Source organism: Nelumbo nucifera, chromosome 2, assembly GCF_055504915.1.
Source record: "Nelumbo nucifera cultivar China Antique chromosome 2, China Antique-T2T, whole genome shotgun sequence".
NCBI classification, from domain to species: domain Eukaryota; kingdom Viridiplantae; phylum Streptophyta; class Magnoliopsida; order Proteales; family Nelumbonaceae; genus Nelumbo; species Nelumbo nucifera.
In genome coordinates, this window is record NC_142650.1 from 2,656,446 (window position 1) to 2,670,221 (window position 13,776).

At 38.4% G+C, this 13,776-nt stretch overlaps 1 protein-coding gene across 1 annotated transcript in view; it reads right to left on the bottom strand.

Moving 5' to 3' along the window:
* Positions 1–5,100: 5,100 nt before the first annotated feature.
* Positions 5,101–13,776, bottom strand: part of LOC104594550 (pectin acetylesterase 5-like) — a 32,214-nt gene continuing 23,538 nt past the window's right edge. The window contains exons 8-12 of the mRNA XM_010254882.3: positions 8,379–8,432; positions 8,177–8,254; positions 7,975–8,080; positions 7,489–7,634; positions 5,101–5,685 (exon numbers count right to left, since the gene is read on the bottom strand). Of these exons, the coding sequence (XP_010253184.1) occupies positions 5,569–5,685; positions 7,489–7,634; positions 7,975–8,080; positions 8,177–8,254; positions 8,379–8,432 (501 nt within the window). The 3' untranslated portion in view covers positions 5,101–5,568. The remainder of the gene's footprint in view (positions 5,686–7,488; positions 7,635–7,974; positions 8,081–8,176; positions 8,255–8,378; positions 8,433–13,776) is intronic.

Below are 13,776 nucleotides of genomic sequence, written 5' to 3' on the forward strand. Positions count from 1 at the left end.
TTTATTCCCTTACTTTCTATTCACCATTGTTGGAACCTTCTGCTTTTTAATGGTAATATGAGAAGATACCAGTAAGCGGAAACTTTGAATTGGTACTTTCTCTTAAAAATGATGTGTTAAAAGGAGCAAAAAATTGGAGCTTATTACTACTAGTTATGGTGAGGAAAGATTACGGGTTTCAGAACTATGATAACGTAGTAGCCTTTTGAGCACCTTGTTGCCAGTGATGCGATGCAATCAACTGATGTAGTGATTGTTAATGAAGCCCATGATCTGGGCATTGGTTATGTTACTATTTTGTCCATTTCCATGGGAAGAAGGCCTCTATTATTTTGGGGTGTCGATAGGATTCTGACCAGTGAGCACTCTCAAACTGCAACCTGCATTCTCAGGCTGAACTGCTCAACTGCACCAAGCAATGGTAGAGTTTGTGATTGAATATTTGAATAATGTGATCAACCCATTATTTATTTAGGCCCAGTTTGGTGTCTCTTTATGGGGGTTGTTAGCTGTTTAGAAGTCTGGCAGCTTGAGTTTTGGTCTTTTCCCGTTTCGTTTGGGAAAGATTTAGCCATCAAAAAATACGTGCAAAGCTTGTTTTGTGTTATTTAGAAAAATTCCACATGAAGCTTTTTTTAACTTTTCTTTATCGCGTCTTTGCACAAAAAGACATGCCTTAACCAACCAGTCTCGTAAAGATGTATAAAAAAAACTTGCCAAATGTCACCTTATTTATTTCTTTCAACAACCAACCAATTCCTTTCATATCTTCATACTCGTACATTGAAAAGCTATTCCATCCCCACGCTCTAAATGCCGTTTAGAGAGAGGAGTCAAACCGAAACTTAATGCTTCAGCAATCCTTGGAAAAGATGAAGCTTTTAGTGATCTTGCCAACCCTTCCTCAGAGTCAGGACAAGACCTGTCAATGGGTTGGGACTTGGGACAGTGTAGACTCGGGCCCAATTCAATTTGAAAATAAACCTTGTTGATTTCTCTCTCTCCGTCATCTACAAACATTTCTTAAAATGCCAATCCTGTTCTAACCCTATTATAAATTACAGTAGGGCCAGATCAACTATGATCTATTGGGTCGAACCAGACCGTTGACAGATGCACCAAGGGGCCAGGACTTTGATGCGCAGCATGTGTGTACCAATGGCAGTGTGGGATGAGAAGCCAAGCTATGTATGAAGCACTTAGCATTCTGGATTGAAGTTTTTGGTTAATTAATTAAGACAGGCAAGTCACTTCGGAGATAAGAGTTGTGAGAACTTCATTAGCCCTGTTCAACGCGGTTCTTTATTTAAAAAAAGGGGGAAGGTTTCTCTGTAACTTTAGAATATCAGTTTTGTTTAGTCAACCGGTGACTTCCCTGGCAAATTTTAATGCCACCAAGCTATTGTTCAGCTCAAGATTAATAAATTAATAGAACTATAAAGGAATAGAAATAGAAATAGGTTTCCAAATTCCAACTTGCAATAAATATATGTACCTCCAAAGTCCTAACTCCTAAATTAAATAATTTTTTTCAAGAAAAACAACTAAACTAAACAATGGGAATTGGGGGTTTGTATGAAAATGAAACCAACTTGCTCTCTCTCTCTCTCTCTCTCTCACTTACAAGTCTCAAACAATGACCGTAATCCTCTTGAAAACTTGTTGCCTCCGGAACTAGAAATCTACTCTCACACGTCAGAAGTCACAATTGTTGAGTATGTATTTCTTGCTATAATTTGTTCTTTATTCTGAGGTCTGAGGTCTGAGTCTGACTTGATTGATGTTTTGGTCTTTTCCTCCCCGTGACCTACTGCTACTATTATTGTATTGTATTGTATGTTTAAAAGTTCAAAAACTCTGACTTATTTTTATTTTATAGTTGGGATATACGCAAGAATAATGGCACATTACCTATTATTTTATATTTATATTTTTAATTTATAAAATGGATATTTGCGTTGGTTTGATTTTATAGAAGGCCATAAAAGTTAAATGTGATTATATAATTGCCTTGTAAAAATACTTACACACGTACATAGCATTTGATTCGTGTCATTACACTAGTAAACATAACACCAATACAGTAGTACTACAGTTTCAAAGTTGCAACTTAATTTGTTTGTTTTTTTTATTCCTTCATTTCATTTCATTGGGCCTGCCATGGGCCATAGCAAGGTTACAGGCAGCCAGCCGGGTCACTGACAGGGCTTCATGACTTGATCATATACTATATAGAATAGAATGGAATGGGCCAGACCATACTCGACCAGTATCCTAATTATAGGATTTGGGTCTTAAACGAGATTCGTTTTCGTTGGACCTACGTACAGTCGCCACACTAATTCTCAATTTCTCAATTTCTTCACGGGAGAGAGATCATCGTATGTCGCAGTCCAATGCATCAGCCTTTTTGGAGTCTCACCTTGGATCCGGTTATCCGAACGGAACCCTCAACCTTGTTACATTTTGTGAACAATAGAATACGATAACAAAAGAATGATTAGATACGATTTTTTCGGATCTGGGATCGCATACAGCTCTTTCATATGGGGATTAGAAGTTTAGAACAGATGAACCTGAGCCTCCTCAAACAAAAAGAGAGAGAGAGAGAGAGAGAAAAGGATGATGGGGTGTGCAGTGTAGAGCAGCAGATCCAATGTGTTTTATTGATGCCTTCAAGGCCTCACCTCACCCAGTTGCCGAGTTCCTCCGCCACATGAGTGATGATGAATCCTAGAAAGTAAAAAGTGGCCCTTTCTTGAAGCAAACCACTTTTGCTGTGACAATGGCGTAGCGCTGCATTAATTAAAACAATGAAATTAAAATCTTTGATCCATCGCTCCGCCACCTTCACTGGAATGACGTCTTGCTGAGACCATACCAATACATCTATGGCCTTGATTCTCGGTTTTAGCCCTCCACTACAACATTATCCTAACAAAAGTTTTGTGCAACTTTCTTTTTTTTTTTTTTTGTCTTTTGCAAAGTGAATTCTTGTTGAAGGGAATTCATGTGGTGCCACTAAAAAGTAAGTCTTTTCGTCATTTCATCTGAGAAAAATAAATAAAATAAAAAACAATTAACTGGGTTTCGGACTCTAAGAGACACCTTTGGAAGAAATAAGTCCATTAAGACACTTCTGATGTGTTACCCACAAAATGTTCCCACACTGCTGTTGCCCACGAAATGTTCCCACTCTAAGAGATGTGGGAACAACTTGTGGGCAACAGATCCAAGCCCCCATTAGGGCCATAGGTGTCACATCAATGGATTGATGCAAACGCTACTGCGCTAAGTAAAAACCATGCCAGCACTAACACCACAGCATCCACACCTTGGAAGATATAGATCCATTAGGATTTAGGACCGTAGGTGTCATATCAATGGATTGCAACAAGCACTAGGTAAAAGTTGTGCCAACACTCTAAAAGCACAGTGTCCAATCATCATGGAAAACATCTCCCTAAGAATTTAACATATTTGCATGAAAGATATTCCCAATGTGCAGTTGGATGACATACTATCAGACTAAGAGCATTCATACAGTTGTCATTTTCAGAAGATCCAGGCTCTACTATAATGCCAATGAGCAATATTTGAAATATATCACCTGGCAATTCATTCCAATCTACTTTTTTCCTTGTGGAGCAACTCAGAGTCACAGGGACTGGCTTAACAGTTAGAACTGCAAGCAAAAACTTCGCTCACACAGCTTCTAACCACATTGCGCATTGCGTTACTCCCCACAGGAGTCGGACAATTCAACTTTCACTAACGAGGCATGATCAAGTCTGTCTGAATAGGATCTTATCAAACAACCATGTTTAGTACCCCTAGCGCTGCCAGGAGGATTTCCAAGTTCTTATTACAATGACCTTAACAATCTATTCCCTGCCGGCGTATCGATATTTTGAACTTTGCTCCAACATAAATAAAAAGAAAGATGAAGTCAATCAACGATATTATTATTATTTTTTTTCCTGAGAAAAAGACAACTGTTCACAAATTGATTCATTGATTGGCTGCCTAACCAAATGCAACTTAGTTTTCATCCCAGTTTTCCTTTTAGTAGAGCTACAAACGATCAAATTGAACTGGATGCAGGCAAATTCCAATTTGATTCATTTATATTCAGAATTTCAGATTCAAATCGGATTTATTCATAGGTTTATATCAAATTTGAATTAAATTCAGATTGCAATTAGATATTAAATAGTAAAATAAATTAAACTAAAAATGATCGGAGTATTATATACTATTAATAAAATGAACTAAAAATAAATTTGATATTGCATTTCATGAAAAAATTGAATTGAAAATTACTTGCCTGAAACTTTAACCTTAAGACGATTTAGTAAAAATACTACATCCAAACCACCTCTACTAAAAAAACAAAACAGCAATAATCCTCACAGATTAATCAAATCTTAAGAAGAAAATGGAAGAGAGTTCAAATCAATAGAGAAGTTTGTTTGGGAAAGAGATTGTGGCTATCTCCTGGCCCCCAAATGGAGTTTTATTTGATCTAATTCTGAGCATAATTAAATGTGGGCAAAACGTATGGTACATCTGCTGTACCATAAAACAAATGATGTGATTGGTTGAATGTAATGATAAGCACACCCTGTTAAATGTGAAAGTACATTTTTGAAACATGAATTAATGAAAAGTAAACAGACTTTAATGCGAAAGCCATTACAATTAAATGTACAGTTGATATCTGGGTTTATCGTGCAGCAAATATTACTAAATGTACCATAGTTGAACTCTTAAATGTGTATTACAAGAAAGCCATTAACAGTATATAAAAAAGAGACTTATGTCCATTACAATTAAAGCTCATAAACATAAAATAAAAGACAAATAATAAAAGAATAAAGAGCTCACACAGATCGATAGGCCCAACAACTCAACATAGATACAATAAAAATTTTCAAGTATACATGAACATACATAATTAAATCTGAACTCTTAAATGTGTATTACAAGAAAGCCATTAACAGTATATAAAAAAGAGACTTATGTCCATTACAATTAAAGCTCATAAACATAAAATAAAAGACAAATAATAAAAGAATAAAGAGCTCACACAGATCGATAGGCCCAACAACTCAACATAGATACAATAAAAATTTTCAAGTATACATGAACATACATAATTAAATCAATCAAATTATATTGGATCTACCCCTCCCAAGACTAAAGACCCCAAAAACTGGGACCAACATTCGGTAATGGCCTTTTTTTTATGAAGTACCCATGAAGGATCGGGGAATGGATTTTAAATGATAAAAAGTAGAAAGGAGAATCCATGATGTACACAAGCCAACAAACCACATAATTCTCTTTAATTACAGAACAAACCAGTAAGCTACATAATTTTCTCTATTAGTACGGGAGAACAAATTAGTTACCAATAAACTTTCTGTCCCTTCATTTTCCATCTCCATGGGCATTCCTTCACAACTTCAATTTCTATACATGTGAAGAGAAGTTGTGCCAATAACATGGAGTAATCAGCCAGATTTAAAATCAAAAGCTCAATTGACACTGAAATGATCCTGATCCTCATAGGCCTCCGCTAAAATCCATATTATGACAGGTAGGATTGCATGGATAGGGGCAATCAATTTCCTTCACTACTTTTCGGTCAAAATACCAATCTGCAACAGATTCTGCAATAGTCTGTTTGGAAGAATAGCAAAAAAAACAAGTCACCACTCACCAGTCCAGCCCATAAAAATTTCTTGGACTAAAGGTTGAATTTTGTGGTGACAGCAAAGGAAGATACAACAAGGAATAACAAAGTATGGAAGGGCAAGATATTTCCAAATCATATTCCAGGACAACATATCAAATTTAAATCAAATCAGGATAGTCTGAAGCACCAGAACAATAAAATCAATAACAGTTGAGTAAAACAGATCAGATTGTGACCCTACATGGTCATATAACAATTAACCACCCAGGTTACTAAATACATGGAACTACAGAGTTGTCTATTTGGTAAACTAGCAGCAATGTTTTAAAACGCAGAGGCGTGATGCGAGGCGTTCCACTACCTAGAGGTGTGAGGCATAGTTCAGAACGCAAGAGGCGTAAACCTCCCGGACACAAGGAAGCATAAGCCTCCTTAAGAGGAGGGGGTTAGGAGGAAGAAGAGGAAAGGGGGGGGGGATCTCATTTTTAATAAAAATCTTTTATATTAAGAAGAATAAAAATGCACAACATTAGTGGAAAGGGAGGGTCTTGTCAAAGCGCCGGAGCGGACCCCTAACTCAAACAAACAAATTGGTCTGCATTGAAAAGGGGGCGGGGGGCGTCTGAGGGGCTTTGCCCCCCAGCCAAAGGGGCAAGGGGCAAACCACTTTCTTTCCCCTTATCTTTTCTTTCCTTCCCTTTCCTTTCCTTTTATTTCCTTTTCTCTTTTTTCTTCTCTTTCTTTTTCTTTCCCTTACCTTTCTTTTCCTTTCCTTTCCTTTCCTTTTTTTTTCTTTTTATATAAGATGTACATGAGGCACATGAGGTGTACGCCTCATGAAAAAAGCGCATGGGGCATACTCCTCTTGCACCTGAGGCATACGCCTCAGAGGTGTCAGCGCCTCTGGCATACGCCTCAGGGTGTTTTGGGAGTGCCTCGCCTGGAGGCGCTCCTCCAGGCGTACGCCTCCCACGCCTTTTAAAACACTGGTTAGCAGCGCTTCCATTTCATAGAGAATTGAACCAGTAGGCCCATGAACTAATAATTTAATCTTCAAGATTCCAAGTCCATATATCTTGCAAGCCATGGTGTTTGATCTCTATAAGCAATAGACTTTCTATGCTAATATCCAGAAAAAACACCAGAAGCTGCAAGGGGGTTCACAGGGAGACTGACTATGACATCCAATTTTGTAGATAGAATGACGACGGATTTTTTGGCAGTTTATGTGATTTGAATTCCTACTTGGACAAGTGCCATATACCAACACCAATTGGCAATACCCATAGAGAAGAACAAAAGACAGACTCAACCCAGAGAACACACTAGGAACCCTTGCATTTTAAAGACCTTTCTCCTTCCCCCCATGGGGGTGATGCTGCAGCTATCCAAGCAAGGATGAAAGCAGATGTTATTGAAAATGAATAAACAATGAAGAACCAGCAGCATATTCTGAGGGAATCACATGATTCCAATAAAACTTCAACAAGGCCTAGAGGTCGAACCATTTATAAATTCTATTAACTAGATCAATGTGTTACATTGGGGTCTAATAGAGCACACCGACACAGGAGAATTATTAAAAACAAGTCCAAGTAACACCTTAGACATGAGGCATTATAAGTTGCATACAAAAAGGAAGATAAGGAGCATCCAGGGACTACAAGTTGACATTTACAGAATGAGAATCCTAACATGAGAAGGTAGACCAAATTTTCAAGCCACATCTAAAACTACAAATATCATTTAGTGTTAGTACTCTAACAGACGTTAATATGTCCCCTTACCTTGTTATTGATTCTTGGAGAGCTAGGCGAATGCCATGTACTAGCCATCCATGTCTGGCAGTGAGCAAAACAAGAATTTATGAACATCCCCCCGTCCTTGTTCTGCTGGAACTCATGAAGAGACTTTAGCATGGAGTTCCGGAATCCTGCACATGAGAACTTTGTAAGTAGAGCACACTATAACATGGATGACAACATCTGTATGGTATATTTATAGCATAGGTAACTTAACTGTAAAACATATAAAGGTGAAAGAAAGGGAAGTTCTTTCAGATGGTCAGGAACCTCCAATTCAATTACACTCATCTAGGAGATGACCCTAATGGCCTAACCATACCATGCTTCAAATCATTTTTGTGATGAAATTTCTTCACCTAATGGTCCAGGAAAGAGTATGTGCATTGAATGATTGTGGTCATCAAGTTCAATAGATTGTTGAACTGAGACCATTTAGGTAGGAGAGGAATAGAGTCTTGAATTTATTACCTTGTAGTATTTCAATCTGGCTGGCGTTACAATTGTTTATGTTCAATTTACACTTGCGCCAGTTGTTGTAAGGGTCAGATGCATCTGGTGCCAAAATGTGTTGTATCTGAAAAACAAGTCAAAATGCAAGAAATACTAATGTTTGGAAAACCATCACCATCATCATTATAAACAAATGTAAAATATGTATAAAGATACTTACCTGCCAAAAATCATAGGCTGGGTTAACAAGAAAAACCGGGGTCTTTGTGTTCTTAACAATTTCTTGTGGGAAGAAGCACTGTCATCACATTTTCAAAGCACAAAACAGCAGCTTCCAATTAAACTATTTTGGGAAGCAACAAGAAACTGTCAATTATGTTATGGAATATCATAAGAAAAATAGAAATAAAACTAGCACATGCCTGAAATGGTTCCATTCTTGAAACACAAGCTCTCTGCAAACTTTTGGCTACACCCTGAAAACATGACAATGAAACAGAAGTTATCATTACATACTAGCCTAGAAAGGGAAATGCTTGAATAAACCATACATAAGTAAACTTTTTTTTGTTTTAATGGAAATAGTAAAAATTTTATCATAATTTAAGTTAGAACCTGGCTCCACTTCCCCCCATTTTGGGGAATGGCACTAAGTTCATTTCTTTTTATTTTATTTTTTGGAGCCATATCATAGAACATAGACAAACCCAATGATGGCACATGATGGATGGGTCGCATCATCTCAATCATACTTCAGGGTATAAAGAAAAGGGAAATGATAGGCATTCTAGGTAGAGTAGAAGTCTACAAATAAGAAGTGCATTTAGTTTAACCTCATCTTAAAAGAAGCAACCAAAAAATTCCCCCATGAACTGGGTAACCTGTAGCAATACAATCAACATCATCATCCACCACCATATTCAAGGAATGCTTTTGGCCACTTCTAATCTATCAAATTAAAACTTTTTGATTGGCATCTGAAATCTTCTTTAGTGACATATGAAAAAGAATGTATAATATGGACAATGGAGTATCCCCAGCATCCCACTAGGTTTCAGGTTAGCCCTTCTATCTAACCCACGATCAATCTTTGTCCATCAAATTAAAATTTGATGGCTGCTTTTTAGGAAATCCTAGCCCTCCTATGATTGGGGAGGCATTTACAATGGTAAAAGCACAATCTTTATTTCTAGTCAGGTCAGTGGGTTATGGTGATTCAGTTTGAGAGGATCATTATTTGGAGAGGTTCCGATTGCCAATGGGTGGAAAAGGGATTATTCTTCTGGAGAGCCATAGCCATACTAGAGAGGAGAGATCATTGACATCTTATTTTCTGATGGGGGTTCTTTAGTATCTTCATGTTCTGCTACATTCATGGATCTGCTAACTAGAGAGCTGATGGTCTTACTGAAGGGCTGCAGGAAGAGGGAGGTGGGGGCAGGGGTTATTATTACCTCAACAGTTTGTGTTCTGCAATGAATAAGAGGAAAACTCTGACCACCTACTCTTGCACTGGCACTTCATGTAATGTCTTTTGAATCTCTCTCTTTTTTTTTGGTGGATTATCCACCCAAGATCAGTAGGAAAGATGTAACAATCTAGAAGCTGAATAGTTAAGCAGAAGAGGCAAGATTCTTTGGAGTGCCATTCTTTTGGTGATCATATGGAATATATGGTAGGAAAGAAACTTCAGGATTTTTAATAACCAATTCAAAGAGAGAGAGAGAGAGAGAGAGAGAGAGAGGATGAACTTCGGTATCGAATGGAGAAATTGGATAAAAGTATGTCTTTCTTCTTCCTGGTTTTCAGTTCTTGTAAATGGTTCCTCGTTTGGACTATATAGGAGCACTGGTGGTCTCCGACAAGGGGACCCCCTCTCCCCTCTCTTATTCATCCGTGTAACAGAAGCCCTCTTCAGGATGGTAGAGAGAGCCAGGGTGGGAGGGCTATTGGAAGGCTTCCAACTAGGTAATGGGGAAGTAGAGATCTCTCTTCTGCAATTCACAGATGACACACTTTTTTTTCTGTGACGCTTCATGGGAACAAATCTGGAATGTAAAGGCAATCCTAAGATGGTTTGAGGCTGTTACAGGCTTACATATTAACATTCAAAAGGATGAGATAATGGCTGTTGGGGAAGTGGCAAACCTAGAATCTTGGGCAGATGATTGGGGATGCAGAGTTGGGAAACTCCCACCAAAATACCTGGGTATGTCTTTGGGTGAAAACTGTAAATCCAGAACTATCTGGGAACCCATAATTGAGAAAGTTGATAGAAAGCTGGCCTTGTGGAAAACTAAATATCTGTCAAATCGGGGAAAAGTCACCTTAATTAAGAGTGTTTTATCCTCCCTCCCTGTTTATTATCTGTCTTTATTCCCAATTCCAGCTAGATGGGCTGCAGCGTTAGAGGAAAAGATGAGAGACTTCTTATGGAGGGGAAGGGAATCTAAATGTCATCTGTAAATTGGAAGAAAATCTGCACCTCCAGGGCTAAGGGGGGTTTAGGGATAAGATCAGTGAAAGATGTTAACACAGCCTTGCTAGGGAAATGGCTGTGGAGATTCAATGATCACACTGACAGTTTGTGGAGAAGATTAGTTGTTTCAAAGTATGGATCTAGCAGGGAGTGAGAGACAGAAGAGGTAAGATCCCCCTATGGTTGTTCAATTTGGAAGGCAATCCAGAAAATTCGTCCTCAGTTTTTGAAGGGCATAAAATATGAAGTGGGAAGTGGCCATAGGGTGCTTTCTGGAAGGATTACTGGTGCGGGGATGGCCCCCTAATGACCGTATTACCTGATCTGTTCAATATAGCTGTAAATAAGGATGCATCAGTGGCTGATCATATGGAGAGACAAAATGGACATTGTATCTGGAACCCTCTTTTCAGGAGGAGTTTAAACGACTGGGAGGTGGAGTATTTGGTAAACTTGCTGCAGATTTTATACGACTCCAAGATCTCTGGAACAGGGGAGGACAAAAGGAAATGGTTGTATGAGAAATCGGACTCCTTCTCAGTGAAATCCTTCTTTAACTGTCTATCAAGGGAGGATACCTCTCACTTTCCAAGTAACAGGATCTGGATCAGGTCTGTACCATCAAAGCTAGCTTTCTTTGTTTGGACTGCAGTGCTGGATGAGATTCCAACCAAGGAAAACTTAGTTAGAAGAGGCCTAGAGGTGGCAGATCTGGATTGCATCTTATGTAATGGAAGTGTGGAGACTGCTAGCCATCTATTACTGCACTGTGACTTCACTTACTGGATTTGGGTAAGGTTGCGGGAGTTTTTTGGAGTTAAAATGTGCTTCCCGGCTGGTGTGAAGGGCTTCATAGAGGCTTGGTTCTTAGGAGGCCTTAGCAAGGTAGGTAAGGTAGCTTGGAGCATCCTCCCCTCTGCTGTTTTCTGGGCAGTGTGGGGTGAAAGAAACAATAGAATTTTTGCAGGGAGGCAGAAATCAAAAGAAGAGGTGCTCAACAGGATTATGGGGATGGTGTTTTCGTGGCTGACAAATCACACTTTTTTAAAACAGACACACTTGTTCTTTTTTTTTTTTTGAGCTTGATTTCCTTTTTGTAAGAAAAATAGTGTTTTTTTTTGTTGATTGGGGGTTGACTTTGATGAGTTTTACTGTATTTTCCGCAGTACAGTTTCTCATTGTACAGGGGCCCTATTGTATTTGGCCTTTTGATATTAATGAAACACTTTACCTTACAGATTCAAGAGAGAGAGAGAGAGTGAGAGAGAGAATACTGCATATGTACATTCTTGGCCTGATACTCGTACTGTTTTTAAGGATGTTCCTCACAATGTTTATTTTGAGCTGGGTGCTTTGTTCATATAGGTTAGTTTGGGCATCTGTGGTCCCCTATTTGAGGGAGTGATAGACGAGATAGTTTTTGTATCCCTTTCTCAAAAAAAAAAAAAAAAAAAAGGTGCTCACTGCACAAGTACTCACCAAACAGTTAAGGATTAATGGTTTCCATTAACTGCTACCATTAAGATGCTATTCCTTTTTTGGCCCTAGAGACTTGTTGGGAAGGTTGAAAGCACTCTTGCACAATGGGCCATCATCCACAAGCAGTTTGCAGGAATTAGAATGGAGCACTTTCGAGTAGGGGATGCAAGCAGGTTGGTTTTAAAGAACATTAAACTCACAATGCAACCATGCTTGGATTAAGGCTTTAGGCAGTCCCACCTCAACCTGAACCTTTCATGTAGTCTAGACATTTAGGGAAGCTCCTAAACAACTCAGGAACCTTGCACATGGTAAACAAGTTTGGAATCCAAAAGGATATCCCATGTTCCTCTCTCCTCCCTTTATTCATGGACCAAGCTTTGGGCCAAGAGATCTTGCAAAATGTTCACTATAAGCCCTTTTATGGGCAAATTTAATATTAAAAAATTTTAAAGCTCTCCATTGCTAACTTTAGTTGGGAAAACCACCAGTACAAGGTGGAAAGTAGGACTAGATGAGTAAACATGTAGCCAACCAGAGTAGGTCATCATCATCATCATCTAAGCCCTGTCCAACTTATATGGGGTAGGCTACATGAATGCTGCTCAGCCATTCTGTTCTGTTGAGTTCCATATCCATTGTTAAATTATGGGCCCTTAAATCACTTCCCAATACTTCAACCCATGTCCTTTTTGGTCTGCCCCTTGCTCTTCTGACCCCTTCAACTTGTAACAGATCACTTATTACTGGTGCTGTAAATGGGCTTCTTGCACATGCCCAAACCATCTTAGTCTACATTCCCTCATTTTGCCACCTATTGATGCTACTACTAGGTTCCTTTGAATAAGTCCATATCTGACTCTATTCTTTCTAGTTTTCCCACTCATCCTCTCAACATTCACATTGCCATAGTTAATCTAGAGGGTCCCCTACTTAAACAGTTTGAACTAGTCATACCATTCACATGTGGCAGGAATAGGGTAGGTCAAGCTCTCTACATAATTAATAATATTTTTTTCCTACCTAGAAAGGGAAAGGATTTGCAAGTCAATTCAAAATGAGAAGAGGTACAAGCTAGGGCTGTCAATGGGTCAGTAGACGCAACAAACACAAACCAAACTAATCCTAATTATATAGGGTCTGGATCTGCATTATGCATCCTCATTATACATTTATAAGGTAAGGATCGGTCTTGGTTGCTCCAAACCAGCTATATATATAATTGCATATATAATTATGCATATGTATATTGGCATATTACAAAGATACCCCAAGTCTAATACCTATTGCTTATTTTTCACCATAAAATACCTATTTCTCAAATTTACTTATCCAGTTGAGACCAGGCCTACTTGGATCCAGACCTGACCCCATTAACTGACAATACTGGTACAAATAATCCAGGAATCTCACAAAAGGAAGCACTATTGGGACACAAAGTACCCATTGCCCAAGTTCCGGGCCTAAAGGCCCTAAAACTTTGCCAAGATAAGCTTTCCATTCAAGCATTTGTTTAGAGAGATTAAAACTTCCTGAAGTGGGACACAAACACTATTATTCTTATTCAAAGTTTTTAGTAGCCTCAACCTAGACATAAACTATCTCAGATTATGTCACTGTACTTGTGGCCAATTTTAGGAGTCAAAAGTCAACTGTTCTGCTTGATTTAGTTAGAATGTCCATTTGATTATCCATCCAATAAGTTCAAGATTATTGACTTAGACATGAATTGAGCAAGTAAATCAGAATTATCTATTTTTGAGTTGTTTGTATCTTGCATTGGATTTCATTACTGATGGAAATATTGTGCTAAATGTTCTTTGTCAGAAACAGCAGTATATTGATGCACATACATTTTTGTC